Source organism: Cupressus sempervirens, chromosome 1, assembly GCF_028749045.1.
Source record: "Cupressus sempervirens isolate cs-2001-9-10 chromosome 1, ASM2874904v1, whole genome shotgun sequence".
In the NCBI taxonomy this organism is placed as follows: domain Eukaryota; kingdom Viridiplantae; phylum Streptophyta; class Pinopsida; order Cupressales; family Cupressaceae; genus Cupressus; species Cupressus sempervirens.
This window is the reverse complement of record NC_143118.1, coordinates 596,588,064-596,606,393: the sequence shown is the minus strand read 5'-3', so window position 1 is coordinate 596,606,393 and position 18,330 is coordinate 596,588,064. Positions and strand designations below refer to the sequence as shown.

Sequence of the window (18,330 nt, the reverse complement as noted above, 5' to 3'; positions counted from 1 at the left end):
GATTTTCAATCCTCGCGCTTAATCAACACGTGTCCATCTAGAGAGTACATTATACCCCCTATCCTGAAGAACAGATACAAAGATCAAATTCATACCTGATCCTAGCACATGCAACACATCATGAACTGGAATTATCTTTCCATTCTCTCTAAAACTTAACAGTCCCTTTCCCAATTGGTTGAGTTTGGATAAGTTTTCTATAGAAATTTGGAGATTGGTGTTCTACTCCTTATAACTGGAGAAGTACTCTCTAACTCCTGTCATATGAAATGACACGCCACTATCTATATACTAGATAGTCTGTGAGGTTGAGCTCACCATACAAACTATAAGTGCAAACTCATCTTCCATTGTACTGGAGAGTTCTTCTACACTTAATTTAAGATATTGCTATCAGGACTATCAGGAGAGTTCTTCTACGCTTGTTGAAGCTACCACCTGCTTCTTTGCCTTCTTCCTTTCTGGGCAATCATTGACATAGTGACCATACTCGTGACATCCAACGCACTTGACCTTACAAAGGTCCTTCTTATCATTTTGTGGATTCAATCCTTTGCTAAATCCATTCTTTGCTTTCCCTTTCCCTGCTAGGGCAACATTCTCCAGTTCCACCTCACTTTTCTGACTCTTGTTGGCTCCATTGACAAGACTTAGTCTAAACTCCTCCTAAGTGAAATCAGTCCATTGTCGATCCCAACTTAGTAAGGTATCTCGTCCATTGAAAACTTGAACAAAGACACTCCATTGTTTAGAAAACCCATTTAAGGCTATTCTCACTAGCTCATCATCACTGGGACTACCTCCAACAGTTGCTAACTCATCCTTGACAAGTCTAAGCTTGGTGAGGTAACTTGTAACATCTTCTCCCTGGTTCATCAAGGTATTCTTCAACTTCTCTCTGAGAATCATCTTCCTATTGGTGGTAGCATTCTGTTATAGATTCAAAATGGCATCCCACATCTTCTTCGCCGTGTCTAGCTCTGAGATATGTGGAACAATATGATCCTTGACACCATCAAGGACAATCCTCCTTGCCTTGGCATCGTCCTTCTTATATGCTGCAAGCTGTGTCGCATCTGTTGGTACAACTATACTAGTGGTAGCATAATCCTTGATAACATTATCTTCCAACAATAAAGAAATTTTGGCCTTCCAAACACCAAAATTTGAGGCACCATCCAATTTGTCCTGATCTCTCAAACCAGCTGAAGCCATCTCAAGGGATTAAAGCAATAATAAATCTAAAGAGATCAAAATTTCTTTCCTAGGGCAAAACTCTTCTACCCTCAACACTGCTTTGATACCATGTGAAATTTAACACTATTGCAGTCATTGATTATTAATCTCCTATTGTAAACGATTATTAAACTGCCGAAAATAAATTCACAGCTAATATCAAAAAATAACACAACTGCAACTTCGCCAATACAATATGGAAAGAAATTCACAACACAAAGAACACAATATTTTTGGACAAATTGTCCTTGGAAAAACCCCTAAGGGAAAACCAGTTTTGCAGATGGAAAATATATTAACTTCAGCAAATCAAGAGATACAAAATTCTTTGCCTCTCACTGGCAGAATTTAGACAACCTCCTAATTTCTCTTGTTGATATTCCCCACTGCTATCCCCAATTTTATCACTACGCCCTTGCTAGCATTGCAAGACTGTTTGCTATCACTGCAAACTCATTTGTTAACACTGCAAATGCTTCTACAACTTGTGTTCCTCTATTCTGTTCTTCTGTTGCTTTGTTCTCCAAATGTCTCCCTTGACCCCCTTTTATACTACTTAACCAAGAGGTTTCTAGTTGCTTTTTGATCAAGACAACCTAACCAAGAAATTTATAGTTGCTTCTCGATTAAAACAACCTAACCAATAAGTTACCAGTGGCTTCTAGAAGTCAATTAATTAACAAATAATTATCTGCTATTTAATCACACGTGGACGAACAGCTGTCCAAGCTACCTAAAACTAACACGCCATCTGTATTACGGGGAAAGCGGGGCCTCACGAGTATCCTAGAGATATTGGAGGGGTCCCACATAGGTATTTGAGCTGATGTGGTGGAGCCTCACGACCTAAAGGCGGGGTCTCCATCTCAAAAGGTGATCATTTTATATTGAAATCCTACAAATGTAGAACAGTGGAAAAGCTCTGCATATGATTGCCAACCATATCAGCCGAAATGGCACACTCTATACCAATGCGAAGCTTGTCCAAGGAATTTACTTCTTTCAAAAATAGGCACAATACAAGGTTTTTTTAATTCTGTTCTTGCAGTATTTTATTAATTTTAGTTCTCATAATTAACTGCTGAAAAGTTGCTTGATTTTTGAATCTGTTTTGACAAGTAAAGCGTGCCTTGCTTACTGACATGAGATTCAGAAAATGATTCTATTAGATTAAAATTTAGGATAAGTAAATGCTGCATATTGAATTTTGAAGGGCTTTGTAATCTCTATGTTTGATCATGGAAAGCCAACCATCGATCAAGCTCACAAAGTGGGTCAATTTGGATTGATAGACCAAGAATTACATGGATATAAGTTTTGTATCGGTATGAACTGGTTTAATCTCTTTGTCATCATCCCCCATTTTCGCCAGGCACAATTATGCATATTGGTTTTGCTGGTACAGTAAAGGCAGAGGAGTGCAAGAGCCTTTAAAGACCCAGATGATTACTTTTACATGTAAAATCACTTAAGGACACTTGCAAATTTTAGGTTTTCTTAACAATAGTTGGCCAGCTTTTTACTATTTTATAAATCAGCTTAAGCTCGGTTCAGGCGTGACAGTATCATTGTCGCTCTGCTTAGGCCTTGGTATGCCAAAAACATAAGTAATCGGGGTTGGACAGAGGCCTCATAGCTTCAGATTGTTTTTTATTAGTATGTCAAAGAAACAGATTATAGTATATCAGCTTTGGATTTTTGTACCTAAAGAAAAGATTAATGGACTCACTTTAGTCATATATTATTTGATTTGTCTTAGCATAGCCCAAATTCTATTATTTTAGCTTAGCTGGCGGTTTCTGTGTTCCAAGTTTGTATAATGTTCATTCTACATACCTGTTCTCAATCAAAAGGCCTAGAGTAATTTATTAAGTACTAAACAGAATCCCCAAAAAAATCAGGGTTTGATCTGTAATATCTTAAAACAAGTCACTGCAAGGATTTATTTGCAACTATTTTAAATAGATCAATTAACGATTGCTCTGAGTTTATCCTCATCTTTCTTTGTAAATCACTGCAAATAATTTGATTTGATTAAACTATGCCATAATACTTGAAGATAGTCCGAAATTACTTGAATAAGATCAGATCAGTTAGGCAATAAAAACGAATCTAGTTTTCCCATTGATTAACAGACTTTCCTCACAGATCCAGTATATAGTAGTTAAGAGTATCTTTATTTGATTAAGCAGCAGGAAGAGACTAAGATGAATTTTGAATTGGCTCCAGACTGTAAAGTAATAGCAGCAACAACTGACTAAATTATGTAGGTTATTAAAATTTCTGCTTTGTTCACTTCTGATAGCATATAACACAGATCAAGAAAAATGATTGAAATGTGATATATTTGCTGTAACACCAGCATTGAAATGGTCTCTATTAATAGATCACATTAAGAATGAAATGGTCCGCTAGGAAAAAATTTCCTCATTTTCAAGATATGTTATTATTTGGCAAACATGTTATGGAACTCCATGCAATTTTGAAGGTCAGATGTTTTTGAACAAGTTTTACTGAATTGATGTTATTTTCTTCAGGCTTATATGATTTTCTCCCTTTGAATGGGTACACTGTTATCTGAAGGGGCATGAAAGAATTTATTTCTATATCCATTGCAAAGGAACTATTCAGGGGTGCTCACTAAGGGAAAATTCAAGAGCCAGCACAATCCAATAGATTATGATTTTAGTTTTATACAGTACCAGGCTCTTGGTATTTATCTTTGTTATTGATGGCCAACTGCCACAATCCACAAAATCCCGACCCTGTTATCTTGAGTTAATTTTCTTACCCCTTTCATGGTAGGTTATGGGATTGGAATAGGTAAAATTTCCAGATGCCTATGCGAGATTAAAGGGCACTGATCCTTGCCTACATACTTTGTTGTCTGAGGTTCAGCTACCCCACTTCCTCGAATATTAATCATTTATTCTGCAGCTAGATCACAATGATCTTGTTGCTCCACAATTTAATTTAATTTCCCAAGAAATGACTTTTTATTTCTTCCCTTGTTTTCTGTAATCTGTCAATGGTGGAATCATCTATCTTGTCTTTCTCTTGGTTGGAGTTGTACACTTCCAAAACATGAAGTGGATTGAATGCGAATGTTGATGACTGAACTTGTTTACTGACTTGCTTAGCCCTAGCTTTACATTGAAGACTTCCATTCCCACTTTCCAGCTATTCAATTAGAATATATTAACACAGGTGATCAAACAGCTGACATTCTCACCAAGGCTCTCCCTAAAGTGAAAGTTGATCATTTCAGAAAGAAACTTGGCTTGATTGAAATGTAAGTTTATGAGATTGAATCTCAACTTTATAAATTTATATTATTTAAATAAAGATGTTTAGAGTGTAAACTCTTTTATCATATGTGTGACTCTATGACTCATTGGCGTACCTTATGTTCAATATTTAAGGTGATAATATTTTATAATGAAATATTGATTCTGATAATATAAGGTGACGACTTTATTATTATTGGATTACTATCGTGATAAATATCACGTGACTTGATATTCAAAGAAAAATCATGATAGTTAAAAGAGCATATTGATGGATATCATGTGACTTGATATCTGTTGAAGATCAATATGTTCAAATTCATGGTGGATATTATGTGACTTAATATCTATGGATGTACTATGATTTTGTATGGTGGATATCATGTGACTTGATATCTGTATACAGACCATAACTAGAAAGAATATCATGAGACTCGATTTTCTTATATACATCTTGAGGATATTACTTTTTATATAAAGAACTTATATATATGTACTTTGTCTTCCCTAGCTAAGAGAGAGTGTTAATGCATGTAGCTTCGATTTGACCTTATTGTGATAAGCACAATGCACACTTTGTTATGCATATATGCATATGTACATGTTGTACCTTCCACAGTCTACAACCGATGATATATATATATATATATATATATATATATATATATATATATATATATGTTCCGAAATCATTAAGGCATGATCGAGATTATTTTTGGTTCCTTGGATGTTTAGATCATGATCGATCTATCCTTTATATTGGGCCGCAGATGTAATGATTGGTTATACATTTAATCACTGTGTTTATGATAGTAACTAATCATGAGTATTAATTAAATGAATGGGTTTGAGAATGAATGTCCATGTCTCCAATTGGAGACATGGCCATTCATCCCCACACCCCTTCTGTTGGTATTTATCCAATCTACTCGATGTAATCTTGGTATCGAAATCTATTAATGCAAGCATTCCAAAAGGATCGAAAATAATTCTGAGTTTGATATATTTTATTTCTGTTATTACTGCACTAACATTTGTAGGTTTTGGAAGTGATTCAAAACATTGGTGTTATTGTTTGTACTCGCAACAAAAATTCTGTGATGAATTTAAAGCTGGTAATAAACTTTACATGGTATCAGAGCTTTGCTAAGGAAAGATCACACTAAGTTTTATAAGGATCAGACTTTTACTTCAAATAACAGTCCTCCCTCTCTCGACAAAGATGACAAACACAATGAGGTTCGAACATCACCTTGAAAGTGCTGATAACTTCAAATCCGGAAACTTCGATTAATGATGTTAAAAGAAAACAAATTAGAATCTTTTGTAAGAGAGGACAAAGAGGAACCTAAAGATGGTCTTGAGAAATCAGAATGGATCGAGAAAAATGAAAAGGCTATGAAGATAATTGTGGATGCTGTTCGAGACCACATAGTACCTATTGTGGCAAAACATACCATAGCATATCATATGTTTCGTACTCTTGAAAATGCAGTTATAATCAATAATACAGGCAGAAAACTTGCTCTTAAAAGGAAGATGGATAGTGTAAGCATGAATAAAGGAGAAACTATAAATGGTTTCTTTATGAGAATCACAGATTTGAGAGATCAATTATTTGCACTTGGTTATGAAATTGAAAATCAAGAATTATCCTTAATAGCATTAGGAGGACTTCCAAACTCTTGGGAATCCTTTGTACAAGGTATAAGTGTTGGATCTAAAATCTTGAAACTAGATCGTTTAAGATCAAATTGTCTTCAAGAAGAATCGAGATTAATGATTAAGGGAAAACACAAAACCCTAGATGAAGATGTTCAAGTTCTTAATACAAATGCTCATAAGAAAGGAAAGAAGAAAAACAACGAAAGGAAAAGAAATTTTAATGGAAAAGGACAAAAGAAAGACTTGTCAAAAATCCAATGCTTCAGATGTGATCTATATGGACATTATGCAATTCTATTCAACTTTCTGGAGTTCTTTATCTTCTAGGTATTAAGAGGAATTTAATATCTATATCAGCACTCGAAGATGATGGTTTTAGAATCGCATTCATGGGAGGGAAAGTACTATCATGGCCTAAAAATTCAACCATTAAAAGGGCTCTAACAATAGGAGTAAGACAAGTACTTTTATATGAACTATGTGCTAAGACAAACCTTGCACTTGTACATGAGACCTCAGATTCAAATGAAATATGGCATAGAAGACTAGGTCATATCAACTTCTGTGCTCTAACATCAATGAAGAAGGTAGTAACTAGAATGCCCAAGTTATTCACAATGAATTGTATAAAGGTTGTGCCTAAGGGAAAAACACTAAAAAGCCATTTCTTCATAGTTTGAGCAAAACTAAAGAAGTGGCTGAACTAGTACATTCTGATCTATGTGGGCCCATGTCTATACCTTCTATAGGAGGATTCTTGTACTATTTGATATTTGTTGATGATTTTTCAAGGAAGACATGGATATACTTCCTTAAATGCAAAGAATCTGAAGAGATTCTTTCTAAGTTAAAAGAATTCAAAACTATCACAGAGAAATCCTCTAGTAAGAACATTAAAGTTCTCTGAGAATAGATAATGGGAAGGATTATATTTCTGAAATATTTAAAGAGTTCTGCAAACTCATTGAGATTAAGAGGGAGTTCACAGTTCCTTATAATCCTCAACGAAATGGGGTTACTAAAAGGAAGAACAAAACTATTGTATAAGTTGTTTGGGCTATGATTTGTGATCAAAATTTGAGTATGTCCTTCTGGGCTGAAGCGTCCAACACTGTAGTCTATATTAAGAATGCACGTCCTCACTCATATTTGGACAATAAGATTCCTGAAGAAGCATTTTCTGGAAAGAAACCTAACTTTAGTCACCTAAGGATATTTGGATGTCCTGTATATGTTCATGTACCTAAGGAGAAGAGGACTAAGTTAGAGTGTCATGTCCCCAATTTTTGGTGACAATTCGATTTAATTAATTTAATTAATACTGGTTGTCCAAGGACGACTAATTAATTATTTTAATTAAATAAATAAATATTAAAAGATAACTTTATATTTAATAAAGTGACTTGGATTATAAAAATATTTAATAAAGTCACTTGAGGGATAAGATCAAAATTGTTCTAGAAGTCTCTGGAGAAGATGGAGAGGAAAGAATAAATAGGCACCCTCGGGGCTCCATTCAAATCAGGCAGTTGATTATCTCTCTTTGATTTTCAGATTGTGATTCAATCACAGGTGCATTGTGGAACCTAGGGTTTCTACAATTGTCACAGTTGGCCATTGAGAACGATAACTCTCAATTGGTACGCAATTTTGAGGGTGTGAAATATCATCCGAATTATTGCAGATTGGAGGTGACGTTGCAGTCATTTCATCGAGGCAGAATTTGTGGCCTAAGGCCATTTTGGAGGATCATTCTGAGAAACAAGTTAAGGGTTTTGTAAAGTTGGAGTTTTCTATTCAGGAATAAGACGACTCCATAGGAAGTTGCAGTGTGAGCGGATTGAAGGCAAAAACGAGTTTCCAAGACTTTCCTTTCAGCCAGCCCTTTCCGAATACTGTTAAGGACGAAGTCTGAACCAAGGGCGATTACAGAGATCAGGTTACAAAGTAACGTCATTGAAGTCGGGATTAGGAGTGGGACCAAGTCGAATCATTTTAGGAATTGTTGAAGTCGAAATAGTTGCACAAAGCCTAGCGGAATTGGAAAATCTGCAAGCCAGGCGTTTGCTGATCGAAGGTCAGAGACTATCGCAGGGATTTAAATTTGCACAACCAACGCCAATCATTTGGAGATTTTAAAGAAATCGCAGGGTTGAAGGCTTTGTATTGAAGACGATCTCCAATCATTACTGCCGCACTCAATATAATGGACGATCCATATTATTGAAGACGCACAAGACCGAAGGAGTAGCAGAAACAGTGATTGGACACGGGTCGGAGTATATATACAAGGTTTGTTCCGGATTTCGGACTCGGTATTACGGCAAGCAGAGGTGGGTACGATCATACATATCAGGCTTCCTCCTATCGTCCAGTGGCTTTAAAAAAAAACCAACAGCCCGAGGGCCCTGTCACAGGTCGCGAATCATAAAATCGCAGGTGACCAAGATAAGAATTATAGAAGGCGGGGGCGCATTTGGTTTCCCCATCGGCTTCATTTTCCTTGCATCCGGTGGACTTAACTTCTGACAGTGCAGACTCCTTAGCAAGTAGCGATTTGAATTGTTTTGGTCGTATTCCAATTACATCACAGGCGCCAAGGAAATCGGGCGAAAAAAAACAATGATCCATTGAGGAGTTGGAGAGAACCCCGTATTCCGACCAAGCTTAGCTTTCTAAGGGAGATTGTATAAAGGAGAGGCGGTACCACATCCAGTCTGTGAAGGTAGATGACTTTGGATCAACTCATGCATTATCCGATTATCAAGTTCTTTCATTACTTAGTTGTAATTCTTCAGACTCAGTTATTGTTAATAAAACGAGGTTGCAATGACCATACTACTTGCAACTGAATCACTTCCTGAATTCTGTCATTAACTATTGCATAAGGATTGATCTTGTTCATGTCAAGTACTTTGATGAGTAATCATTCTCCAGTATAATTACTTAGTGTTTCAGTTCAGTAAGGACAGAGCTTGTTGACTAACTGTTTGACGAAATGTCAAACCTTTGAAGTTTTAAGTTTTTGGTGCTGGAGAAAGCAATAACCTGTCAGGGTTATTACATAGAGCCTTCTGGAAGAAAGGGTATTCTTTTTGGTTTTAGTGAAACAGTAAAAGGATATAGAGTCTACATACTGGGACAGAAACAAATAGAACTAAGCAGAGATGTCATCTTTGAGGAAGACATTGCTTTTAGAAGAGCCAAAACCTCCGATGAGCTAGATACATTTGATGTATCTCCAGAAGAGACTCCTGCTCTTGAGATTCAGAGGGAGTTTCCTGAAGAGACTTCAACTGAAACTGAAATCCTTCCAGAGATTCAAGAAGAGAGTCTTGATCACTCTAAAAGGCCACTTTGGGCAAGGAAAATAATAGAGGAAGGAGATGGACTCACAACCCCTTGAGGAAGCTTTTGAGAAAGCAAGAGACCTAGAAAATTGACATACAATGCTTTATTGTGTTAGAGCTTGAATCTTGAACCTTCTAGTACTTTTGAAGCACTTAAAAATCAAGCTTGAAAAGATGCCATGGTGGAAGAATACCAGTCTATACTAAAAAAATGATATTTGGGACATAGTTTTGAGACCTAAGGAAAAATCTATTGTGTCTTCAAAATGGCTCTTCAAAGTTAAGGATGCTTTAGATGGCAGCATTGAAAAATATAAAGCTTGTTTTGTGGCTAGAGGTTTTTCTCAAAAGGAAGGAATTGACTTTGAAGAAACCTTTGCACCAGTTGTCAGGTACACTTCTGTTAGAGCTGTAATAACCATCACAACAACCAAAGGTTGGAAAATCCATCAAATGGATGTAAAAACTGCTTTTCTTAATGGAAAATAGAGGAAGAAGTATACTTGGAACAGCCAGAAGGATTTGTAACTCATGATGCTGCTTCTTATGTTTGTAAATTGAAGAGGGCTTTATATGGACTTAAACAGGCTCCCCGGGCCTGGTATGAAAGGATTGACAAATACCTTTTAAGTCTTGGATTCACCAAGAACGTGGCTGATCCAAGTCTCTACTTCAAGGTAACTAAAGGTGATATGCTAATTCTAATTCTTTATGTTGATGATCTTCTAATTATAAGGGAAGAACATCTCATTAATCAGTGTAAGAAAGATTTGGCTTCTGAATTCGAAATGAAGGATTTATGAATTCTTCATTACTTTCTTGGTTTGGAAGTATGTCAAAAGTCTGGTAATATCTTTCTACATCAAAAGAAGTATACAATTGATATTTTGAAAAGATTTGGAATATGGGATTGTCAACTTATGTCTACACCTATGGAAACCAACCTTCACAAGCTAAAGGAAGTAAGTGCTGAATCCAGACTAGTTGATTCCACCTTATACAGACAGATAATTGGGTCCTTGATGTATCTTGTAAATACTCGACCTGATATTTGCTATGCAATGAATGCATTAAGTCAGTTTATGTGTGAACCTTGTGAGATTCATCTTGTTGCATTGAAGCATATATTGAGGTATCTTCAAGGCACTATTGGGTATGAACTTAAATATGAAAATACAAGCTTAGAATTACATGGATCTATTGATTTCGATTGGGCCGAAAGTGTAAAAGACCGGAAAAGCACATCAGGATGCTGCTTCAGTTTAGGATCAGCCATGATTTCTTGGATCTTTAGAAAGCAAGCTTCTGTTGCTCAAAGTTCTACTGAGGCAAAGTATATTGCAGCAACTATGGGAGCTAGAGAAGCAGTGTGGCTTGGGAAGTTGCTTTCTAATTTGTTTGGTGAACTTATGAAACCTACCACTATTCACTGTGATAACCAAAGTTGCATCAAGTTATTTGTGAATCCGGTATTTCATGATATATCTAAGCATATAAAAATTCCTTACCACTACGTAAGAGACACGATGGAAAGAAGAGCTATTTAATTAGAATATATTAACACAGGTGATCAAATAGCTAACATTCTCACCAAGGCTCTCCCTAAAGTGAAAGTTGATCATTTCAGAAAGAAACTTGGCTTGATTGAAATGTAAGTTTATGAGATTGAGTCTCAACTTTGTAAATTTGTATTATTTAAATAAAGATGTTTAAAGTGTAAACTCATTTGTCATATGTGTGACTCTATGACTCATGGGCCTCCCCTATGTTCATTATTTAAGGTGATAATCTTTTATAATGAAATATTGATTCTGATAATATAAGGCGACGACTTTATTATTATTAGATTACTATCATGATGAATATCATGTGACTTGATATTCAAGGAAAAATCATGATAGTTAAAAGAGCATATTGATGGATATCATGTGACTTGATATTTGTTGAAGATCAATATGTTCAAATTCATAGTGGATATTATGTGACTTAATATCTATGGATGTAGCATGATCTTTTATGGTGGATATCATGTGATTTGATATCTATATACACACCATAACTAGAAAGAATATCATGAGACCTGATTTTCTTATATATATTTTGAGGATATTACTTTTCATATAAAGAAGAACTTATAGATATGCACTTTGTCTTCCCTAGCTAAGAGGGAGTGTTAATGCATGTAGCTTCGGTCTGACATTACTGTGATAAGCACATAGTATGTATATACGCACAATAGCATGATGCACATGTTGTTATGCATATATGCATACATACATACTGTACCTTCCACAGTCTGCAAACGATGAGATATATATATATATATATATTCCGAGATCATTAAGGCATGATCGAGATTATTTTTGATTTCTTGGATGTTTAGATCATGATCAATCTATCCTTTATATTGGGCCGTAGATGTAATGATTGGTTATGCATTTAATCATTGTGTTTATGACAGTAACTAATCATGAGTATTAGTTAAATGAACGAGTGTGAGAATGAATGTCCATGTGACTTGAGTATTAGTTAGATTGCTATCATGATGAATATCATGTGACTTGATATTCAAGGAAAAATCATGATAGTTAAAAGAGCATATTGATGGATATCATTTGACTTGATATCTGTTGAAGATCAATATGTTCAAATTCATGGTGGATATTATGTGACTTAATATCTATGGATGTACCATGATCTTTTATGGTGGATATCATGTGACTTGATATTTGTATACACACCATAACTAGAATGAATATCATGAGACTTGATTTTCTTCTATATATTTTGAGGATATTACTTTTCATATAAAAAAGAACTTATATAGAGACAATTGGAGACATGGCCATTCATCCCCACACCCCTTCTGTTGGTATTTATCCAACCTGCTCGACACAATCTTGGCATCGAAATCTATTAATGCAAGCATTCCAAAAGGATTGAAGATAATTCTAAGTTTGATATATATATATCATTTCTGTTATTACTGCACTATCATTTGCAGATTTTGGAAGTAATTCAAAACATTGGTGTTATTGTTTGTACCTGCAACAAAAATTCTGCAATCAATTTAAATCTGATAATAAACTTTACAGTAGGTTATGGGATTGGAATAGGTTTGTTTCCAGATGCCTGCAAGATTAAAGGGCACTGATCCTTGCCTAAAGGGCACTGATCCTTGCCTACATACTTTGTTGTCTGAGGCTCAACTAACCTACTTCCCTGAATATTAATCATTTATTCTGCATCTAGATCACAATGATCTTGCTGCTCCATAATTTAATTTTATTTCCCAAGAAATGACTTTATTTCTTCCCTTGTTTTCTTTAATCTGTCAATGGTGGAATCATCTATCTTGTCTCTCTTGGTTGGAGTTGTACACTTCCAAAACATGAAGTGGATTGAATGTGAATGTTAATGACTGAACTTGTTTACTGACTTTCTTAGCCCTAGCTTTACATTCAAGACTCTTCCATTCCCACTATCCAGCGAATGATGCTGTCAAACTTGCTCCTTATATATTGATTCTAATCTTAACGACTTCAAAAGCTCTTTCTTTTACAAGGTAAGAATTCGATTGATTGTTTTCTAGGCCAAGAAACATACATAATAACACTTGAAGGACTTAAATCTAAATGGAGTGTTTTCGCAGCCCACCTGTTGTTCAAGAGCAGTAAATTTGTCAAAGCTTGATGAAAATGACAATTAATATTGTCTCTCTTGAGGATTTGTTTAGAGGCACATAAGATGTGCCCAAAGACTCCTCTATATTCTTAAATACGTTCATGCCGACATTTCTCGGTAAGATTTTTTAAGTGGGTGAAATTGCCCTATCCCTCTTGCTTACTATGTGTTACATCCCAATTTTTGACCTAATTTAAAATATAGCCGTTGAAGTCACATGAAGTCAATTGACAGTTAAATTGGTTATAATCCTGTGAAATGATAAGATGGTTAGTTGTTATAATTACTTATCACGAATTCATGGAATTGAATAGACGGTTAGCCATTATGATTATTTATGATTAAATAACTTGTTATGGTAATATGATTTAACTACGGAGAATTTTCTTGTAGGAAGCATGTCGAAGGGATGGAAGCATTGTCAAAAAAGAATTAGGCAGGAGCATCACCATCATTGGGCAGATGGGTTGAGGACCTAGTGACTTGAAACATGATACATCTGTGGGCCCTGCATGAGCTATTAAATAAATAATTTAAAATGTAAAATAATTTAATTGAATTATAAAACATACCTCAAAGGATTTAACATGTTCTTTCACCTTATTATTATAATAGATATATCTATATACATACACATTAAAATAAAAATGAAATGGCACCAATAAATCTAATGATGTCACCTCATCGATATACTTATGTGAACGTATATAAGAATGTATTATAATAATAAAATGAAATTATAATCTCTTCAACTCCTCATTTCTTTTCCCTCTATATTTCCCTTCTTTTCAAATCGAATTAATGTTTGAATTCGAATGGTCATCTTTGAAACCGATAGAAGCTAAGGAGTCTCGGCGAAGTCTTTAAGAGAGCCATGAATTGACCAAGCAACATCATTCTCTCCTTGTCTGATACGTTTCTCTTCTAAGCCGTGATAATCATTCTAAGCCATGATACTCATTTCCAACCGAGTCATTTTTAATCTATTTGCTCAATCGGTAATACACTGATCTATTGCTTATTCCACCAAGAGACCAAGCTAGCGGTTGAAAAGAATTGCCCTACAGGAGTTTTGGCAAACGACGGGAAGAGCCACATCCCAACTGACTTCAGGCCAAACTCAGGTCATGATTTCTGTGCATTGCATTTCCATATAATTCCTTTCTTTCATGAATATAAGACCGATTGTAGTCGGCTTTTACAATGTTAGGTGTATGAATTGTAAAACATATGTATTTGATTTTCCTTCCTTTCTGGAGTAAAGGTCTAACTGCAACTGAACATAAATTGTTAGGACTGAGAATGAAACATTTCATGCAATTGAATATCATAAGTCTTCTTTCTTTAAATAGTAGACCGAATGCAGCCAACATACTTATACCATGCTGATGGTCTTATGCAATTCATTGAATCAATGAGATCTTCTAGTTTTATCTTTGTAAAATCGTAACATCATTATGAAATCGAATTGTAGCTGCAATGCGTATTGAAATCAATATCAATAAACATGCTGTTTATAATCTCCAACACAAAGAACATAATACTTATAGAATCTCTAACACTGAGGAATTCACTGGTGATGAAGCCATGAAATGGTGAAGAGGTGTAAATAAAACAGAATGATCATAATCTTTCAGACACCTAGGATTCATTGACAAAGAAGCCATTGAAATGGTGAAGAGGTGGAGTTAACATGCAAGAACCAAGAATGAAATCGGATATGAATAACTAAGTAATGAAACACTTAATAGCTCATGCATGATCCTGTTATTGTAATCTCCTGTTGTCAAGTCGAATGGTGTGTTTAAATACCAGGATGCTCAGTAAATGACAGATGTTCCAAGTCCAATTCTGGGTAGGGAAGGCCTTTCTTGTTAGAGATTATGTGGGGATAAAGATATGGTCCAAGGTTGGGAGGTCAAGCCCTTGACAATGTTTTGCCTCTTCTCAAGTTGTTGGACATACCACAGGCAAAGATACGCTATATAATCAAATGTTTGTTGGAAATAGGCATTTTCACTTTTCTGAGACAAAGTTAAGATTAATTGAGTTATATCATTGTTACAGTTATCTTACTTTTAGTTGCGAAAGATAGATTTTATCTGATGGATTGCTATATCAATCTTTCATTTATATGGATAATAAATATGAGCATATCTTCTAATCTTGAGTTATTGCCACAGTTAAGAAATCGGAAGGAAAGGAATAATACAGTGGTATCTGGAACCCTAAATGATATAGTGGTATTTGAAGCCCTAATTGAAATTACGTGGTATCTGAAGCCCTAATTGATACAGTGGTATCTAATGCCCTAATGATCCAGTGGTAATTGAAGCACTAAGTGATACAGTGGTATCTGAAGCCCTAAATGATCCAATGGTAATTGATGCCCTAACTGATACAATGGTTTATGATGCCCTAATTTTATATAGTGGTAATTAATAGTAATCGTCATTTGTTTTTGATATAGCGGTATTGGATGGTAGTTGTTATATGATATTATTATAGTGGTATTTGTGGACTAATTTGGGTGATTGCAAAAGCATTGTTATAATGATTTCTGATTTCGAATTCCATGGTATGTGGATTTTAATTTCTATCGTAATTCATTGATGGTGTTTTAAGTTCTTAGTTAAGAAATTTTGTTTAACTGATTTTAACTGTCAATCTCTTTCATATGAATGAAACTAATTTAACTGTCTTCTTATGACATTGAAGTATAACTGTATTCCTTTAAGTATGTTAGTTGTTATTTAAGACCCGGAAAAACTAGTTGTTACATTGTGGTCTCCACTCCAAGCCCCCACTATTTATTGAGCTTGTCACATAAGAAACTTGATTTCAATGAGAGGGTCTGGTAGTGGAGACCAAAATTGAAACCTAGACAATTATCTTTATGACTATCATAATATCATTGAGTAATGGTTAAGTATCATGCTAACAAAAATTCTATACATTTTCAAAAAAAATTGTATGCCTATATTACCTGTACCCTGCTGTCTCAAACTAAGAATTTTTTTTGGTTGTACACTCCACAACATATCCATCTCTGCACTAGAATTGGCAACTTAGCAAATTTTAACTGACCTCTTAGGACTACCAGCATACCAAACTCCACAACATATCCATCTCTGCACTAGAATTGGCAACTTAGCAAATTTTAACTGACCTCTTAGGACCTTTTCAATTTGTATGTTAGGAGGATAGCAGACATCATTCAAAGGAACACATTTGCACAAGACTTCAAGATATGGATTTTCAGCAGATAAGAACAGTGATTTAAGAAATATTAGCTCCCTAACTTGCTAGGACGCCTTTTTCCTTACAAATATTCAATAGAAGCCATTGAATATTATGAAACAAGTTTTAGTAAATTGGGGGGATCATTCTGCCAAGTAATTCTTCATAGCTAAGGAAATCTTTCTGCTTCTCATTTGTCACATTTGTTTCTTACATTGGCCAACATATTATGATCTGTAAGGATCCAAAAAATGAAAACTTATTGACAAAAGGATTCATGTTGGAGTTGTCAGGTTCGAAGTGCCTTAAGTGAACTAGCAGTATGAAACAACTGGTCTTTAAGGGGCGGTTTTGAAGCTGTCTGTTTTGTTGGGGGGGTTTAAAATCACTGGTTACCTGAATGGACAGGTTTGAAATCAGTGAGGAAAGTATGAAAATAGCTCTATATAGTGTTCTTCAAAAGAGAAACGGAATGATAGATAAGGGGAACATTAGTCATGAACAACAAGCAACTGCTGGATGGGCCAGTAGCCTGGAATTGATGGTGCAAAGGATATGTACCACTCTCCCTACTCTCAGCTGCCACGATTTACAATAATCTGCTGCATTTGTTCTAGCTGGTTATTAACTTATTTATAACAACTTTTCAATTTTCTCCATCAAATATATGGAGTTTTCATGTATTGGCATAATTTGTTGATGATTGTGAATCATGCTAATTAAACTCCCATTGCCTAATTAGTTGATACATACATACAAACACACACAGACACGCACACACACACACACACATGCGCATGCACATGCACACACGCGCGCGCACACACATGCACACACGTGCGCGCACACACATGCACAGTATTTCAAATTTCATTTGAGTTAAAAGATGGTTTGTGTGCAACATATTCAGTACTGACTTGATTTTCTTTTGGTGGAAGCAAACTTGGAAGCCTTGAGGATGGGAATCCACTAGAAGTGTGTGTTCAAACCTTTGATGAGCCTGCAGTTGATCAGGCTGGGGGATATAATTCTTCTGCTGAGAAGAAAATTACCCGTTCTCAAACGCTACTTATATCTCCCAGTGGTCAATGCTGTCCAGTCGTTGAAAATGAAGAGGGCTCGATACAACAGCCCGACTTTAACCCTGAAAGTTCTCCGAAGCTGAAGAAAAAAAGAAAGGATAAGATCATACGTGCAAATGAGGTATTTCTTGAACCAATCTGCACTTCTTTATGTCTGCTTCAATTACAAGCTCATATATTTTACTATTTTAGTACATTTGGCTTGGGGATGTAGGATGTCCTATCCAATTACCATGATTCTTATCTCTATGGAAAAGTAGTACCAACAATTAAAGTTCGTGCTGCAATTCGAGGTGGAAAATGGAGTCCTCTCCTTATGTGGGTTAGTCCAAGGATTTTGTGATTAGTTTCTTTGTGTTAGCTTTAGATAGTTTTTGCTTTCATTGTAATCACATATATTCAGGATAGGCTTCTATTGTCACTCTGAGTTTATCATGCTTGTGGAATTTTCTGCAGGTGGAATCTGTGGCAGCTCTCATACTTATTGCCCTTTATGTGAGGTCAACGTATGTGTTTTTGAACTTCTACAAAATTCTGTTCTAATGCATCATATCTTTCATAAAGGAAATTATTAGATATTTGAAGCAGAAATCTGTTAACCTTGAGTCAGATTTATTCTTTAGATTCTGTTGTTATTCCTAGGGACTTAATATTAGTGATTTCTAACAGATACACTTCACAGTTTCATCATTCTATTAAAGTCTTAAGGAGCACATGTGCTTCTTTCTTTGTGTTGGACTACTTGGTGAAACTCTACAGGTGAGACATGGGATTTCACTTATGTGC

The 18,330-nt window shown here is 35.4% G+C and overlaps 1 protein-coding gene across 3 annotated transcripts in view; it reads left to right on the top strand.

Annotated features, from left to right (window-relative positions):
- LOC149578847 (uncharacterized) overlaps nt 1–18,330 on the top strand; it is a 52,651-nt gene that overhangs the window by 13,790 nt on the left and 20,531 nt on the right. The window contains exons 2-5 of one of the 3 annotated variants that reach the window (XM_089832110.1): nt 17,413–17,665; nt 17,759–17,866; nt 18,001–18,050; nt 18,214–18,303. In XM_089832110.1, coding sequence (XP_089688236.1) covers nt 17,413–17,665; nt 17,759–17,866; nt 18,001–18,050; nt 18,214–18,303 — 501 coding nt within the window. Of the gene's footprint in view, nt 1–17,400; nt 17,666–17,758; nt 17,867–18,000; nt 18,051–18,213; nt 18,304–18,330 lie in introns of all 3 variants that reach the window. The other 2 variants (XM_089832103.1, XM_089832119.1) reach the window with 2 other exon arrangements.